At 44.3% G+C, this 18,660-nt stretch overlaps 1 protein-coding gene across 2 annotated transcripts in view; it reads right to left on the bottom strand.

Moving 5' to 3' along the window:
- RNF121 (ring finger protein 121) overlaps positions 1–18,660 on the bottom strand; it is a 41,449-nt gene that overhangs the window by 4,706 nt on the left and 18,083 nt on the right. Inside the window, exons 6-8 of one of the 2 annotated variants that reach the window (XM_048838197.2) lie at positions 18,474–18,594; positions 8,692–8,825; positions 983–1,084 (exon numbers count right to left, since the gene is read on the bottom strand). In XM_048838197.2, coding sequence (XP_048694154.1) covers positions 983–1,084; positions 8,692–8,825; positions 18,474–18,594 — 357 coding nt within the window. Of the gene's footprint in view, positions 1–982; positions 1,085–2,545; positions 2,846–8,629; positions 8,826–18,473; positions 18,595–18,660 lie in introns of those variants that run through there. The other variant, XM_075125704.1, reaches the window with a different exon arrangement.

Here is an 18,660-nt window from a genome sequence, read left to right as displayed (position 1 = left end):
CCTGAGCAGACCAGAGAGGGGGCCCAGATGACACCGTCACCCTCCCAGCTCCAGCTGAATCCCAGCCAGCACCAGGACTGAAAGGACTTTAAACAGCAGCAGCACCAAGAGCTTCGATGCCATCTCAGAGACTGTCTCACAAGGGGGTTTTCCCCGTCTAAAACTCCTTCCAGCTAACAGGAAAGGTCATGAGGGATGCTGTTAAAATAAAGACCTGACTTAATACTTCACATTTCCACAGCTTTAACTGGTTTCTCTCTGTTTCTGTATCTTTAAGAAAAGGTTACAGGGATTTTTAATGGTGTGTTGGCCAGGGTACTAAACCGGCTGCGGTCTCAGTATACCGAACCCCTTCCTTGTTTAAACCTGGGTTACGTTAACAGCGGCAGCCCATTTATTCCAGCTACATTCATACAAGGGGAGAGAGGGGAGAATAGAAAGTTGATGCTTAAGACAAGGAAAGCAAAACTGAGGTGGAGAAACATATCCCTGGTCCCCCTTACACAGGGCTTTATTTTGAAGCACTATGCAAAGGTCATCCAGTCCTCCCACCACCCCTGCGACAGAGCGAGAGACACATCCCATTTACAGATGGGGGATGAAGGGCAGGGAAGCGTCATGTCCAAGGCCATACAAGTTACCGGCAGAGCTGAGATTAGAGCTTGAGGCTTCCTTACTGCCAAGTAGGCTCATTCTTCCACCCCAGGCCACCTTCGTGATTAAGGGATCCTGGCTCGCTGCTGAAGTAAATGCGCGTTTTGCCATTGATTTCAAGGAAAAGCAAAATGCACCTAGGGTGAGCCAGGGAATCAGTGGAAGAGCTGGGATTAGAAGCAAGAAGCTCCTGGAGACCCAACCCTCCCCCATCTCCAGCGCAGGGCTGTCATGTTGATTCATTAATAAATTTGCAGATCACCTTTAAGGTGCAAAGCAAACAAAAGAGAAGTTGCTAGGATTTGGTCACAAGGCCAGAAAAGGATACGGGTTACTGAACATTCTCTTGAGATCCACCTTCTCTTTGCAGTAGGGACACGTCTGTTTCTTCCCAACGATGCACCAGCCTCGGATGCAGAACTCGTGGAATCTGAAGGGTGACAAGTTAAGGGAAGCTGCTCTTGGGGGGGGGGAAAAAACACAGCAAAAGAGCGGAAACACCGGGATTAGAACTCAGCACACCCAAATACACGAGTCCCTGCTCTAATCACAGAGGAAGCCATTCAGATCTGCCCGAGCGGCCACGTATTTGTTCAGTCTACTTAAACACATTTTGGCAGCCAAAATGGGAAATAACTCTGCATGAATTTAGACTTGCTACTATGCACTGACCTCACTCCTGGGCCAGGCGTGCTCTACTGTTCACATCACCCTCCCCTAGGAGATAACAGCACCACCTGAGTAGCCAAGTCACCAGCAGAACCAAGAACATAAACCTGGCCAGTTAATCCATCAGGATTTGGCGTGCAGGACAGGTTTAACAGTGGAGTAGATAGTGGGACAGGCACTCTGACTTGATAGTTACAGGTAGACACATCGTCAAGGCTGCCCTACAGGTTTCATTATAAGACAGTTTTCAGTTGCTTGTAACTATGCCAGACCTAAATCATTCAGGATGAAATTAAGGCCGAGCATGGATGGAACCGGCGATACGGACAGGCTGGAGGGCCAGGGGCAGAAGGGCCTGTCACCACGACAGAATGCTCCCCTCTCGAACCTAGAATTGAGCCCATTATTCCCAAATCTCAACATTCCTCTGCTGTCTAGCAACTCGCTGTGAAACCCATACTGCATGGACCTGACACTAGAGGAGCTTGTGAACTGCACCAGGTTCACCCGTATGCACACAGCTCCGTGAAGCAACTGCCAACTACTATCCCCAGCGGGCCATGGAAGAAGAGTGGAGTACAGACCGGCCCTCCTCAGGAGAAAGCAGTGCCCACCACCTAGTTTGGAAGGAGTGTAGCTAATGAGGCAGGGGACAGCTGGAAAATAAAACAAAATGCTGATTCTACTATGGCTCCTTGGGGCACCTCATTAGCCTCTCCCACCATGTCGGAAGTTGACCAGTTATTCCTGCTACTCTCCGAGCCAGATTCCAGACCATTACAGCCCTCTACCTCTTACCCTACAACATCGATTCTTTAACAGATTCTTGAGGGATTTTAATCAAAGGATTTTAGAAAGTCCCAATTGTATCTACTGATGCACCCTTATCTTCTATTTTGTTGACTCCATCAACTGGTTCTAGTCCAGGGGTCGGCAATCTTTCAGAAGTGGCATGCCAAGTCTCCATTTATTCACTCTTATTTAAGGTTTAGCGTGCCAGTCATACATTTTAACGTTTTTAGAAGATCTCTTTCTATAAGTCTATAATATAGAACTAAACTATTGTTGTATGTAAAGTAAATAAGGTTTTTAAAAAGTTTAAGAAGTTTCATTTAAAATTAAATTAAAATGCAGATCTTATCAGTTTAGTGTGATCCTTGCCCTTGCTTTTTCTTGCTAAGTTTTCCAATGTCTGGCACGTATTTGGATACTTTAAGCTGCACACAGGCTTCTGAGTAATCAGTTGTTAACCAGCTCCGAGAGGGACAGAGGACAGATTTCATATGTGAAAATACCTGTTCACACAGGTATGTGGATCCAAATGCTGAAAGCATTGCAAACACAATTTTCTTCAAAACAGTTAAATTTCACTGGCAGGCACGTCCAGCAGGTGAGAACAGAGGCCCCATGATCTCTCTCAGTAGCTTCAAGTGCGCTCTGCAGATCTCCAAACGTTGATGCCCACAATTCTGAGCTTTTTAACTGAATGAGCTGCATTTCGACATCTTCAAGAACCCATCCACTGAAATACAGACAAGTCCAAGTCGCTTTCGTTAAACTTTTCAGGTTTAATTAGAAAAGAAAGCATTGGGCCAAATCACTGGAAATCTTGAAATCTGTCAGAAAATTCTGATTCCAGTTCTTGCCCCCTCTTGCCCGTCTGCACCCCTCACTGTCCCAGGCTGGCGCCAGTGGGCTGCAGCTGGGGTTGGTAGCAGAGCCCCAGGCTGGCGGCCGGTAGCCCAGGCTGGCAGCGGAGCCCCCGGGACCGGTGGCTAGGGTTGGCAGCAGGCTGAGTGGGGCCGGCAGCGGAGCCCCCGGGACCGGTGGCCAGGACCCGGGCAGTGTGAGTGTCACTGAAAATCAGCTGGTATGCCGCCTTCAGCACATGTGCCCTAGGTTGCCTACACCGTGCTAGTCTGCCTGCCTAGCACTTGGGCCGCCCGTCTCGTCATGGCATCACAAGTGCACAATCACGCTCCGGGGAAATTCTAACCATGACTAACATCCCATATATTTAGAAGTTCAAGATTATATTAGAGAAAGGAAGTTAGAGTAAGAAAAATATATGGTCACCTTGGCAACTGTCACTCAGTGTCAGATTGCCACCTGTAGTATAATCTGTTTCCACCCCACCACACGAGTACAAAATTTCCTTCTATTGAATTCTTTACTTCTCTTTTCTTTCTAAATTTCGGTTTACTGTCAACTGCAGTAAGTCTGTGGCCACTAATGACAAATACCATTTGCTTCCACTTCACTAATTACATCTTATGTAGCTCCAAATTAAGTCAAGTGCTGCTTGCTCCCTTGTAGTTTCTGACTTTTGTTTTCACATTTCAACACCCATAAATGATGACTCAAATGTCCTGTTCGCCTCTGGGTAGCTGAACTCTCTCACTACCACCGCCTTCTAATGACTGAGTTCTAGAATGCTGCTTCTTGCTTACCCATTGTTCACCACACTGCTTATGTGTATCATGCACTTTATAGAACAGATAAAAATCCGCAATCCATGCCCAGAGAAACTTACAATTGAATTAAGACATGACATGGAGTGAGACCATGCAGTATAGAGGGAGAAAGGGTAAAAGGAAGATGAGGATTCCAATAAGATTGTGTGGTAGTTGCAGGGCTCAAATTCAGCCAGAGCTGTTCAGGGCAGAGCCCTGGTGGGGGTTGCGTGTGGGGCTCGGGGAAATACTATATGAGAATTTAAGCCCTGGGTATTTGCATATCTTGATGGCAGTATTGTTTTTCAGTTGGAGCAGGGAAGGGATGGGAATAAGGTTAGAAACAAGAGGGGAATGGAAGGTAGGTGAGATGATAGGGAAGATGGCTAGGAACAGAATTGTTGTAACTAGCAGTTAATAGGAGAGGCATAGGTGACTTGTAGATTTATAAGAGCATGAAAAATAGTCAGGGCCGAAGGAGGTGGAGTTTGAGAACACAGGGAAAAGAAAAATGAGAGAGAGAAGGATGAGAGGTATAAGACGGGTAGAGAGCAAGGCAGAAGGACAAACAGTACTGTAGGGATGTCCCATGAAACAAGATCAAAATGACGAGAAGTCCTTGTGGCACCTTAGAGACTAACAAATTTATCTGGGCATAAGCTTTCGTGGGCTAAAACCCACTTCATCGGATGCATGGAGTGGAAAATATAGTAGGCAGGTATAAACACATAGCATATGAAAAGATGGGAGTTGCCTTACCAAGTTGGGGGTCAGTTCTAACAAGTCAATTCAATTAAGGTGGAAGTGGCCTATTCTTAACAGTTGACAAGAAGGGGTGAATACCAAGGGAGGGAAAAAAATCACTTTCGTAGTGCTAATGAGGCCAATGCAATCAAGGTGGCCCATTTCAAACAGCTGACAAGAAGGTGAGAGTATCAGCAGGGGGAATTTAGTTTTTGTAGTGACCCATCCACTCCCAGTCTTTATTCAGGCCTAATTTGATGGTGTCCAGTTTGCAAGTTAATTCCAGTTCTGTAGTTTCTCGTTGGAGCCTGTTTCTGAAGTTCGGGTTTTTTGTTGGAGAGCAGCCGCTGCTGGCTGGGCACCCAGCTCTGAAGGCAGCACTGCCGCCAGCAGCAGCGCAGAACTGCAGAAGTAAAGGTGGCAATGCCATACCATGCTACCCTTCCTTCTGTGTAACGTTTGACCTTTGAGCTGGGTGGAGTGGCTACGGGGTGGAGGGCGCACTAAGGCAAATTCTGGGTGGTCCTAGTCCCTGCAAGCCCCTCCCAGGGTCACACCCCACCTGTCTGTCTGACTGTGAAATTATAAATTACTTTTTTTTTGGGCCGATCCGAGTGTTCTGATTGGTTTGCGGTTTAATGCAGCTCTGAATAATCAAAACCTCTAATGTTGTTTCAGTCCCACCTTTTTAGTCTCAAGACAACAAACCTGCGTGCAGGATCCTACAGTCCCAGAGTCCAATTTCCTTGAAGGGGTGATAATGCAAATATACATTTTGTTTAGGAACAAGGATTCCTGCATTATACGTTTACAATACTTATGTAAGTAAATACACTACATTGCAACAAAGCTAAAAAGAGTTAGACAGTGCTGCACATGGCAGTCCCCAGCTTTAACAGGGACACGTGGCCTATGAGGATTATATGGCTCAGTAGGCAATGCTTCATCTCAATACCCTAGAATGGGGTTCTCACAACAAATTTTTTGGTGGCATCAAAGTGCGGCTAACAACTCTTGCTAGTGGCCGTACTGACAATTTTTCCTGAAATTCTTAATTAACTTTAGGAAAAAATAAATAAATATGCACAAACACATGTCCAAATCATTGTAATTTATTGAATCTTTTTGCAGACTCAATAATAAAAATCACGTACCGTTGTGTCTATTCTTTACTGGACCAGAACAGAAACACAAATAAGGTGCTCGGAAGGTTCGTGTCTTTTTTTTGTTCCCCTTTTTTTTTTTTAAAAAGGCAAAAGGTTTCGTTAGCTAGTATGTCTGCTGCTGTGAAAAGTGATATTAAACATATCACTTTTCACAGCAGCAGACTTACTCAGTCCTGGCAAGCCTGGGGACAAATTAAGCCTTGGATGGGGAGGTCGATAGGAGGGGAAAACTGGGGGGGGGGGGAGGAGGGAAAGGAGATGCATGATGGACTGGCAGGGGCCAGGGGCGATGGGCGGGGAGCCCCGCAGCCAGGGGTTGGAGCTCTGTGGCCAGAGCCTGCTGCTCGCCACCCCAGGGCTGGAGCCCAACTTTACCATCCCCAGGAAGGTGGGGAACTCGCTAGATGCCTGCTCCTCCAGCATGTGTGTCTTGGAGGATTGTGGGGGGAAGGGGGAGTGCACACAGCAGGGTCCAACCCCCTGCTGGTGGCCCTGGGGGAGGGACCACTGCTTTGCCTGCCCCAATCACTGCCCAGGAGGCTGTGGCTGCAAGAAAAGTCCTTGGTGGTCGCATGTGGCCATAGTGGCCGCATTTGAGAAATGCTGGCCTAGATCCCTCCCAAACTGCTCAGCTCATGATGGAGAGAGTCATGTGCTAGGGCCAGTGTTCACACAGGGCCAGAATATTCATTCAGAACGAATGAACTCAGAACGGCGATTACAGCCTTAAAGACAAGGGCAGCCCACAGCGTCAGGCATGCTTTCAACGTGGCCCTTATTTAGGGCCAAGTTTAGACACTCTGGCTCTACATCAATGGTTCTCAACTTGCGGCCCATGTGACATCCTCAGGGCCATACAGGTAGTATTGGATGCGGCCCACAATGGTCAATAGGTTGAGAACCACTGCTGTAGCCCATAGGATTATTTTGCTAGCTATTATATCCTGCTAATCTAGCCAGCCGTATTAAATAGGTTTCTTTCTCTGAATTAATCCATTCTTCTATTTTATCAGTATTAATTCTTAATTCCATGCGTCTCCTAGTAAGTTTTGCTGAAATGCAAGAAGCCTACCGCCCTGTAACATCCAGTGAGATCCGCTATATAGCTACAAGTATAATCAGTTAAGAGTAACTCAGCATAAAAGCTGGCAACCTTTGGCATAGATGAGAATGGTCCCTGAACTTTGGGGAACCAAAGGGAGGAACTATACACAACACTGAACAGGTTTATCCGGTGTCTACAACCGGTTGGTAACCACAGGGTACACCACAACTTGGAAGTCGCCAAGAGAGCCTACGTTGGCAGTTTTGGAGTGAGATAATCCTTATTAATATATAGAAAGTAAGTGTCATAATCCACTAACCTACAGGATAAGGGTACCCATACATTTCTTAGGGTAAGGAAATAAGATTTGGGCCTGAATTACAGTGTCAGGATCCTATAAAATACCATATATGGAAGAAGTCTTGAGCGCTCCTATAGCTTCTTTCTAATTATCAGCCTTTAAGCTTTTCCTTTTAGCTCTCTTTGAGCTTACTCTTTTAGTCTTTAGCTCTTTCTTTAATCTTTGTTCTCCCATATTCCATAGACTATCTTCTCTCATGCTCAGCTTGTGCAGTATAGTATAACTACTCAACGTTCCTAACTATGGGGGAAGTCAGCATCATCGTGTTATGGGGCATGCCAGGAGTAAGGCTGGTCCTTCACCTCCTATTACAGGATCCTCAAGGAAGGGTGCGAGTATGTTAAATTATGGTACTTATAATTGGAATGTTACCACCAGAAGTTTTGGAATTCTTTTATTGTTTTTCAGTTTTAAGTTTCATAGCATTTATTATTCTTTTGTAAATCTCAATAAAGTTTTTATCAATTTGGTATTGTCCTCAGTTTAAATGTTTTTCCCAGGCGCCCCGAGAGTCCTCTCCCGATATAGAACTCTCTGAGTTCTTGAACCCTGTAGTCTGAATTGGACAAGAACCTATAAATCTTCTGGTCGGATGCAATCCGTGGCAAGCCATAACAACTAACCCATCAAATTCAGGTCAACGCTGCACTAGGTAATCTAAACTGTGTGTCAAGTTTTTAATTGTGCTATCAGCAGAAAACCCACAAGACCTTTAGTAGAGACAGCCGTGCAAAGTGTCACACGCATGGGACCAGGAAGCCCCAGCATCACTGGGGCACTGTGTGGTTAATAACTTGCAAAGTAAGATGTGCTTTGAAAACCACAGTATTTTCAATCTGATTTGTATGTTCTGAAGATTTCCTCAACCACCACCTACACCTGATGTACACAGAGCAAAACTGAACCATGACAGAAGCAAGTAGGACAAGTCCCCCTGCCCAAGAAAAATCAAAACACAGGAAGAAGCAATGGTGCAAATTCCTCCAACACCGTCCCCTCGGACCTGTCTTGAGGGACAACCTCTACTGGCTGAACGGCTATCCCAAAGCTTTGGCCTCTGGACCAAGTGCATCAACAATGAGGGTCTACTAATGCCTGTTTTGATGGTGCGGACACTTATCCACTAGGAACTGGACCATAATCAAATTGGTTTCCCACAGATGACCACACCATCAGATGGCAATTACTTTCTTATTGCCAGCTTGGGCTGGGTTTAGAACTGGTGACCCAGAGGTGGAAGGTTCTCACTTCCACTGGCAAACCCCTTAGTGACTCAGCTGTCTAGTTCTAGGCAAACTTACACTGTGCCTGCTCCTAAAGCAGAGATAGAGGGAAGCAATTCCTGGAAAATATGTATGCTCATACATAGCTCAACCCGTTCCTGAAATGCAGCCACTTCAGAAGAGAGCTGCTGCCATGCAACTGGTTCATGTTTGTTCTTTTTCTAGAGATATGAAGTCAGGAAAGGGGGAATTCTAGGAAGTAGAATGAAGTTACCCAAACAGCAATTCTGATCAGATTCCAAATAGTGACTCACAGTGGGTAGCAGGCTACCTGAGGTGTTAGCTCTCCGGTCGCTCCAGGAAGAGAAAAGGATACACATGATTGCAGGAAAGCCTGTACGTGTTCTCTATGATCCCTTCTTCATTGACATCTACAAAGATCTGTTGGCCACACACAGCACAGACGCTGTCAGAAAGGTGCTTCGTTGGCATTCCTGATGCACTGTAAAACTGAACAGGATGACGGGAGGGGACAACATAAGACAAAAACTAGTCAGAATTAATGTGCATTCACTAACAAAGTCTTGCTCCTCTACAGTTCAAGCTAAAGGAGTCTGCTGCAAGATTAATTGGCAGATAGCGTGATCCACTGGTCACAGCAAGGACCTGGGAATATGAACTTCTGCCTTCAGCCACAGGTCTCCAGGGGCAGGCTTCAGCCCCCCTCCCCTGGTTCAGCCAGAGGCTCTGGCAGCAGGTTTCAGCCCCCCGCCATGGGGCTTCAGGGGTGGGCTTCAGACCCCCCTCTGCAACACTCCAGCCGTGGGGCTCCAGCTCCAGGCTTCAGCAGGGCTGGCCTTACTGAGCACTATGGGCAAGAAGCAAGGAGCGGGGTGAGCCTGGGGTGCGAGGCAGCAGAAGGGAGCTCGGGGCAACGGGGAGGGGAAGCAGTGGGGATTGGGCGGGCATGGGCACACAAAAATACAACTGGACATTTTTATTATTGAGTCTGCAAAAAAAAATCCTACATAAATAAAATTAAATTAAATTATTTGGACACACATCTGTGCATATTTATTTTTTTCCCGCTAAGTTAATTAAGTATTTTAGGAAAATGAGTCAGCCGTTGCAGTCAAAAAATGCGTTGTGAGAACCCGTCCTAGAGACTGTTACTGAAGGAAATGGGGAGGCTGCAGGCACAGGCCTACACACCTGTCTCAGTTACAGCTAGAGTGACCAGACAGCAAATGTGAAAAATTGGAACAGAGGGTGGGGTAACAGGAGCCTATATAAGAAAGAGACCCCAAAATTGGGACTGTACCTATAAAATCGGGACATCTGGTCACCCTAATTACAGCCCTCCCTGCCAGAAACACCACACTGGGGGTCCCCTCAGGCCACACGCTATTGCCATTAGAGCTGGTCAGAACATGGCTGATCTCTTCTAGCAGCAGGTAGAATTTTGGCAAAAAAAGTAAAAGAAAACCAAAATAACCCCAAATATTTTGATTCTGGAATGCCACTGCAGTGCCCCATGGGCTAGTTTGGATTCTCCTGTATAGCTCACACTCACTAGTCAGATTACTTCTCCCATGAAGCACCACTGTCTCTCCTGTTGGTGAAGGGAGGTAGTGAAACATGCCTGCAATGCATCAGGGGAGATTACGGGCTGGGCTCCCCAGCTGGATTTTGAGGTGAATGGGAGCATGAGGCACCATAATGACAGGTTTCAGAGTAGCAGCCGTGTTAGTCTGTATCCACAAAAAGAAAAGGAGTACTTGTGGCACCTTAGAGACTAACAAATTTATTAGAGCATAAGCTTTCGTGGGCTACAGCCCACTTCATCAGATGCATAGAATGGAACATATACCAAGAAGATATATATGTACACATACAGAGAAGGTGGAAGTTGCCATACAAACTGTAAGAGGCTAATTAATTAAGATGAGCTATTATTAGCAGGAGAAAAAAAATCTTTTGTAGTGATAATCAAGAAGGCCCATTTTGACAGTTGATAAGAAAGTGTGAGGATACTTAACATGGGGAAATAGATTCAATATGTGTAATGACCCAGCCACTCCCAGTCTCTATTCAAACCCAAGTTCATGGTATCTAGTTTGCATATTAATTCAAGCTCAGCAGTTTCTCATTGGAGTCTGTTTTTGAAGCTTTTCTGTTGCAAAATTGCCACCCTTAAGTCTTTTACTGAGTGGCCAGAGAGGTTGAAGTGTTCTCCTACCGGTTTCTGAATGTTAGGATTCCTGATGTCAGATTTGTGTCCATTTATCCTTTTACGTAGAGACTGTCCGGTTTGGTCGACGTACTTGGCAGAGGGGCATTGCTGGCACATGATGGCATACATCACATTGGTAGATGTGCAGGTGAACGCCTGTTCTTTTTGAGGCACCATAGTGGCATTTTGGAATCAAAATATTGTGGTTGTTTGGTATTTTGATGAAAAAAAGGTCAGTTTTCCATGGAAGCCAGTCATGTTTCAGAAAAGGTTTCATTTAGTCAAAAAGAACCAATTTCCATCGAACACTTCTGACACAGTTTTTGACCAGGCCTATCCAAAAGCATGGGCAGTAATCAATTATCACTACTGCGACTCTACACAGAGTGACTAGTGATTTTGGGAGACCAACTCCAGACAGCTTAGAAAATGCCAAGCACCAGCTCTCTGAAAAAATCAGGTCCCACTGAGGTGTCATGCTAGATACCCAAAGACCACGCTGCCCATAGTCAGTAGTGGGTTCCTTTTGAAAATCTTGGCTGGTTAAATATAAATTGGGCACTTACGCAGAGCGATGGTCAAACCTAGAATTTGATATAAAGTGCTTGAGTTAAAAAAAAAATAAAAGGTGCTATTTGAAGGTACGGTTTAACATGAAGGCCAACAATTTTTATAAACGCCACACCCAGCAATCTCTAGGCTGGCATAAGGTAGCCATTTAATTTAGGGAAAGAAGTGAGCCAAGTTACCAAATCCAACTGAAATGGCAGGTGGGGTTTGTGAGCAGCTGTGATCACCCACATAGGAAATGAGGCAACACCCCTAGTTCTGTGGAGAGGGCCATGGAAGCTTTACTGGCCACAAGGGAGCAGGACCACTGTCAGACCCCTCTTCAGCAGCACAGCTCCCCCGAGCACTATGCTGGGGCATGAGTCCAGGGAAAAGGCAGCCTACTGAGTCACCAACACTGGACGTCCCTTTTAGCTACAGCTAGGCGTTGATATGAGACCAATGAACGCAGTAGTTGAATGGCTGACTGCCTTGGGAATCTCTCTTCCAAATACTAATCAGGCCTGTTCCTCTTTAGCTGATGAAAGAACAGCTTGAGCTGTATGTTGGCAGGAAAAAAAAAAAAACCAACCAACCAGCACACTGTCTTTTAACCAAGGCCACACTTCGTTAATCACTTTAGCTGTGTCTGATTGGACAGCGTCTCTTCACCCTGAAGAGGCGGGAGACTGGAACAAGAATACTATTCTAGGGCCTTTTCTTTCCCCAGAGAAAGGATTCAAACCCAAGTCACAGAATAGTGCTTGAAGCAGCAGAAATGTTTGATGACACAGGAAGTGCCAGACTGGATGAGGCCAGGGGTCAGTCTAATCTATAAACTGTTCACGTCCAACAGCAGCCAGTACAAGTTGTTTTAAGGAAAGTGAAAGAAACCTGCAGTAATTATGCAATGGTCTTCCCTTGAGGAAGTTTCTTCTTTACTCTCAAAGAGCAGCTGGCTTATATCTTGGTTAGAAGGTTTACATATCGGTCTCTCATTTCCCATAGTTAACCTTTAGTCAAAATGCAGATTAGCAGAATGCAAGAAAGGATTAGTCATATCTAAAGCTCTTGGTCTCAGTGGCAAGGAGTTCCAAAGGTTAGTTAGGTTGTGTACAATCTGTTCCCTACTCTCAGTTTTAGTGTTCTGCTTTTCAGTTTCATTGATGTCCCCATGTTCTTGTATTATGAGAAGTGCCCAATTTACCTTCTCGTTACCCTGCTCCCTCTTATTTATCTCCTCTCCAAACCAGACAGTTCTGACCTTCTCAGTCTCCTATGCCTCTTGCTACTTTTGTTATCTGTCTCTGAACCCCTTTTATCTGAGAGGTGCCCACAACTGAACATGCTATTCCATGAGGGCAAAAAGTGGATTCCTATAACCACACAGTAGTTTTTACTATTTACTCCACTCCACATGCATCCTAACATTGTTTTCTTCACCACTGGCCGCACACTGAGCTAGACATTTTCACTGAACCACCCGCAACTCCTCCCAGGCCTTTCAGTGTCCTTTCACAGACAGACGACTGCCAAGGCCATCTTGGAAAGGAAGGGATGGAGCCTTCGTTCCCTCGCTCTGCTCTGTGGGCTCACGGTGTGAAGGCCTAATGCAGTGATAGGAGGAATGGTCTGCCTCCCAGGAGGATGGAGTCTGTGCACATGCCTCTGGGAAAGTGGAAAGGTACAACATACTGACTAGAGCCATCCTTGGGTTCTTTGGAAGCTGGCTGTGGCCTATCAGAGCAGCTCAAGATTCTAATCCAGATAAAGTTAGAGGCCACCTCAAAAAGGTGACTTAATGTGGAGAGCCAAGATGGTATGGGACACAACCCCGTGTTCTGGGAGTCCCTAAGCTTCTGATTGCCAGAAGCTAGGACTGGACGACCGGGGATGGATCAGTGGATAATTGCCCTGTTCTGTTCAATTCCTCTGAAGCATCTGGCACAGGTCATTGTTGGGAGACAGGACACTGGGCTAGATGGACCATTGGTCTGACCCACTATGGCCATTCTTATGTTCTTATGACAAGGGACCCTTATGACCACAATCCCAGCAGCCGGTTTTCATGTTTAGGATTGGAGATAGAACTCAATTGTAGACAAATGAAACAACATAATTAGGCCTGTGCTCCCCACTGCCATGCTACAGCCTCTGCATTTATTTACTGACAAATAAAACTTGCAGAATTTTAAAATACTGTGTGCAGAATTTAATTTTTTGGTGCAGAATGCCTTCAGGAGTAGCACCTCCAGCATCATAACACAGATTAGCACCATGCTGAACATCGGTTTGGTACCAACTCAGAGGGCAGAATCTACCTAGGGGTTCACAGCACTATTCCCTGCAGAACCCAGGTATTCTTTAGGGAGATATCAGAAGCTGAGTGACTCAAGTTTCTGGGTTCCTAATTAACTCAGGGAAAGGTAGGTGTCATTGTGGACAGCTCAATGAAAAAAAACCAACAAGATGTTGGAATGTGTGTGGAATAGAACAGAAAACACTGATTGTGATGCCATTGTACATAGCAGCAGCATGCCCTCCTCTGGAATACTGTGTCCAGTTGTGATTTATCAAAAAGAGAAATACGCACTTCCTCTGAGCCCTGCTGGCTCTGACACAGGTAAGACACGAAGAGCGATTAGAAACACAGGAATACTTGCATACGAAGAGGCAATATGCTAGAACACACAATAGTGACTTGCATAGAGAAGGTACATGGGGTGCTCTTTACTCATAATCCAAGAACAAAGGACATGCAGTTACACTGAAAGGCAACAAGTGTAAAACTAATAAAAGGGCTTTAGTACAACTCACTGCCACAAGATATCATTGAGATCTAACTCAGAACTCAAAGAGAGACTGGAGATGTAAATGGGTAATTAGACAGCATAAAAGACTCCAGAAGGGATATAAACCCTCAGACTTCAGGGCATAAACCAACCGCTAACTGATGGGGGCCAGAAAGGAGCTTCCTATTACTGTTAAGTTATTCTATATTTGTCCACTACACAGGTGGTACTGGCTAGTGGCAGAGACAGGATACAGGACTAGAAGAACTACTGGTTTGATCCATTACTACAGTTCTTATGTTCCAATCCAAATACTCAGTTCAGCTTTTGAGATCTGACTGGATCATAATATAACTATTATAGCAACAAAGGGGCTTAATTCCGGACACTTGAGGATTTAAATTCCTTCCAGTTTACCTACATCTTTCAAAGAAGAGCAACACATGATTAAGGAGCTAGACAGACTGATTTATGATGACAAATATAAAACCATGGTTAACTCCACAAGTCTTTGGTAGGGTGGAAATACCAAAAAGGGAGAGATCATTTAGGTTGGTATCTAAGTAATAGGAAATTAAAGATAAAGTCTGAGTTTCAAGCCAGACTTGCTAAAGTTGAAATCCACAAAGATTGCGGAATGGTCTCCCAAAGTGAACAATGGCAAAGTCCCTGCTGTGTCACTCAGAACGAGGCTGGACAAACCGCGAGCGGATAAAGCCTACACTAGTAACCGGAGAGGATGGACTAGACCCATTAGTTCTTTAACCATCTCCAACCTCATTTTGAAGGGCTAGCTGCATTAAAAGATCAGCTTTAATTTCAGGCCTGTCACTGTTGCTATGATTCTTCAGGTCTGAAGAAGAGCTCTGACTAACTCGAAAGCCTCTCTTTCAACAAGAGAAGTGGGTCCAATAACTGATATTACCTCACCCACCAGGGTGGATAAAAATCAATGATTTAAAAATAAAATAAAATAAAAATAAATAAATAGGTAAAAAAAATCATATTTAAATAGGATTTTTTCGATAAAATGTTTTTTCCCCCCTCAAAAAGCATTTTTTCTAAAGATATCTTAATTAAAACTATCATAAAATAGGGATTATAAATTCTAATTCTATAGTATGAGACAATATATTCATGTAATGTTTAAAAAAAGTTTTGTAAATGAGTTCCAATAGTTCATGGATTAGGGACCCAATCTTGTGGGGTTCCAGGGGCTTCTGTATAGATTTAGGTTAATCTTTCTATCTACCCACTGGGACTCAGTGCTCAGTCTAGAAGGTACCATCAGAGAGGCTTACTTGTGCAATTCTCAAACTGTGGATTTGTGTCTCCAGAGATAACATGCTTGTTAACAGCAAAAATGTTTTTAAATAAATATATAGAGGTGAGAAATAACAGATCTCAACCCTATTGTCCCTCTGCAAATTTGTGTATACAGAGTCAATCCCTTACCTCTCTCTAAGGCAAAGTTTCAAAAAGTTCAATGAACAGAAGATTGTTGGGGGGTTGACTAGATCTGGACAAGGAGAAGAAGTCTGGAGATAAATGTGAGAAGGGAGGGACAGGCAGTAGAAACACAAGTGAAACTGTTTGAGTAGCATATTCCAGAAGTCTTGAGGTCTTTCTGAGTGTAGCCTTTGCTGATTTGAGATCTACCATACCATTCGCTCATTAGAAGGGAAAACCTATAATGGCAGCAGGCGGTAAGAGAGACCCAGTTTGGGAATAAGAACCATTCAAGAAATATATGTTTGCTGATGATGTTTTAAAGAAAGTCACACCAGTGAACTGATGGAAGTCACTTAAGCACTTGGATTCAGAGACTGCTGAAGTGACAATCACACATTTAACAGGAGTAGCTTCTGACGATGTAGAAAGAATATTTTCTTCCTTTGGACTAATTCATTCCAAATGGAGAAATCATTTGGGACCTGAAGAAGCAGGAAAGCCTGTTTTTCTTTTCCAGATTATGAACAAACAGGAAAATGAAGGTGAAGACGACTGAGTTAGCTGCAGAAGCCAATATTTTAAGCTTCTCATGTTGACTTGGCTGACAGAGTCAATTTAATTTTTTTTTTAATTTCATTTAACTATTTTAGTTAAAAACCATTTTAAATAAGAACAAGCCTGATTTTAAAAAATTTGAATGTTTAAGTTCAGGTTTCAGAGTGGTAGCCATGTTAGTTTGTATCAGCAAAAACAAAGAAGAGTCCTTGTGGCACCTTAGAGACTAACAAACTTATTGGGGCATAAGCTTCCGTGGGCTAGAACCCACTTCATCAGATGCACGGAGTGGAAAATACAGTAGCAGGTATATTTATACATAGTACATAAAAAGATGGGAGTTGCCTTACCAGGTAGGGGGTGTGTGTGTGGTGTCAGTCTAATGAGACAATTGTCTTTAAATTTAAAACAAATTTAAATGTCTGTCTGGTGATGTTCTTCTCCATGGCAAGAAAATCCTCCAAATATTAATGATTAACCTGTTGAATTGGAGATAGTTCACCTCCCAATGACATCATAAATATCTGCTTCAAATTACCTTTGCTAAATGAAATAACCAAACAATCAGTGATTTTCTGATACAGCTGTAAAACTAATCTGAAAAGTTTTCAAAATAAATCACTGTTTAAAAATGTATATAGTGTGCACCTTCTAAAAAATGAAACCTACATCTGAGTTGTGAAGAATCTGTATTAAGGTTATAACAACCAACAAGAATGCACTTTTATGCAGAAATCCGTGATTAAATGGGAGTCTTCCTGACGAGTGATTTAAATCGATTTAAACCGAATCTACCCTCTCACCCACCTTTTCTCGCTGCTGCTCTGAGTCATTCCCCTGACGAAGGAAGAGCTATAGTGGCAGCTAGTGGAAGGCTATAAACATGTGCGGCAGCCTCACAGAACTACCCGTGAAAACGTAGCAAGCCAAGCCCAAGAAGCTCCCTTGTCCAGCCTTTACCACGGAGAAACTAATGAGAACCCACTAGCCCCAACCAAAAAAAAAAAAAAAAGTTTCCTTGCCCAAGACATGAAGAATTTTTCAAGGCTGATTACATTCCCTAGTCCAATGGAAGGAAGCGTGTTGTTTAAGATAGGAAAGCCCTTGGGCCAGCTACATGAAGCGATGGGTTTCACAGTACGAAGACAGAGCCATAGCTAAAAAGAATTTGAATTGCTCTATGGCACTGTGAGATCAGCTCTGGAAAGGGGGAACTAAATCAGTACTCTCAGTTTGCAGGGGAAAAAAAAAAAAAAAAAAGACATGGTTAATATACCAAAGATTGAGAGGAGGGGGTGGAAGGAGTGACATCTAAAGGCACCACTGTGGGAACTGAATATCCTCAGATGTAGTCAACAGATCAGAAGGTCACTTCCTGAAAACCATGTATTCTCATGCTAGTTTAGGAACTACAGTAGTCCAAGCGCCCTCCATAGATGCTTTGGTGCTGGGAGGCTGAGGAGAAAGACAGCCATCCACTTTCCAAAAGAGGACAGAACTGCCGAGGATAGAGCTTCTTTAGTACAGCGCTGCATGCTAAAAGAACTAACAGATTAGACATTACTGAAGAGAAGGGACGAGACTACATGGACGTGTGGTCTATTCCATCCCACATTGTTTAAGTTACTAAATAGCATCTGTCAAAGCTGGAAGAGGGAAGCTATACTGAAGAGTTTATTGGGCTACTGGGATTCTTTGGCCTTGTATAGATGAGTATATTAGACAGAACCTATCTATCTATGAGGGAAACTCACAGGCTCTACCCATTTCTTCAATGGCCTGTTCAGTTCACGTAGAAGAGAAACTGCTTCTAATTGTGGTCTTCCAAGAGTCAAGTTCTCTTAAGGGAAAGATCAGCCCCATCATTTATAACAGCAGCTCTCAAACCTGTGGATTGGAATACAAGGGGTTAATGAGCACCCTCCTAGCTGAGATTGCTTGTTGAAGCAAATTTACTCCATTGCTTGCAGTAGGAGCCTCATGCCAAGAGCTCTCCCATAACCCCCTGTGTAGGCTCCTGTGGCACCTTCTTTGTGGAGGACCGGCTACTAGAAGTGGGGTGACTGTAAGAGGTGGAGCACCTCTACTAACTACTATCTCAGGGAGCACCAAAGAAGAAAGGAAGGTGTTGTAGGCCATAATGTGGGACAGATACATGGGGAAGTGGTTAGAGTAACAGACTGAAGGAAAGGGTAGTCATTCACTTAAGGTCCAATAGGAATACCATGTGGACCTGCTGAGAGGCATGGTAAAAAAGTGTACGAATCCATAGTGGGCTCCACCTTAACATGAAGTCTTAAACCATCTTTACGCATGTGGGATTCCAGAAAAGTGAGCAGCAGCCTTCAGAAGCGCACAGAAGACTTAAGGAACATCCATGCTTAGATACAAAGGCGATAGGTGCCTTAGACACTCAATTTAGACAAACTTGAACAAGCTGCTATTTTTGGTGTCATCATTCCTGACCCCTCTTCCCCATGAAAAGATAGTGTTACAGAAGCAAACTCCACAAGAAGTCCTCTGGCACTGAAGAGAATAATCACAGCTCTAGGAAACAGTGTGTCTATGCCAACTCACCCCTATGGTTGATGCCATGTAATCCGCACACATTTCAGCAAAGTCCCTCTCAAGTACTCCGTAATAAAGGCCGTAGAACAGGAGGGAAACACCAAAATCCATTGCATCTTCAGGTTTGATTCTGCAGTGGAAGAGGCAGAAGAACGTCAAACAAGTTCTTCAGTCAAACAAAGTTGCTCTCTGAACA

Source organism: Caretta caretta, chromosome 1, assembly GCF_965140235.1.
Source record: "Caretta caretta isolate rCarCar2 chromosome 1, rCarCar1.hap1, whole genome shotgun sequence".
Classification (NCBI taxonomy): Eukaryota; Metazoa; Chordata; order Testudines; family Cheloniidae; genus Caretta; species Caretta caretta.
Note: the sequence above shows the minus strand (reverse complement) of the source record. Positions and strands in the feature narration are given on the sequence as shown.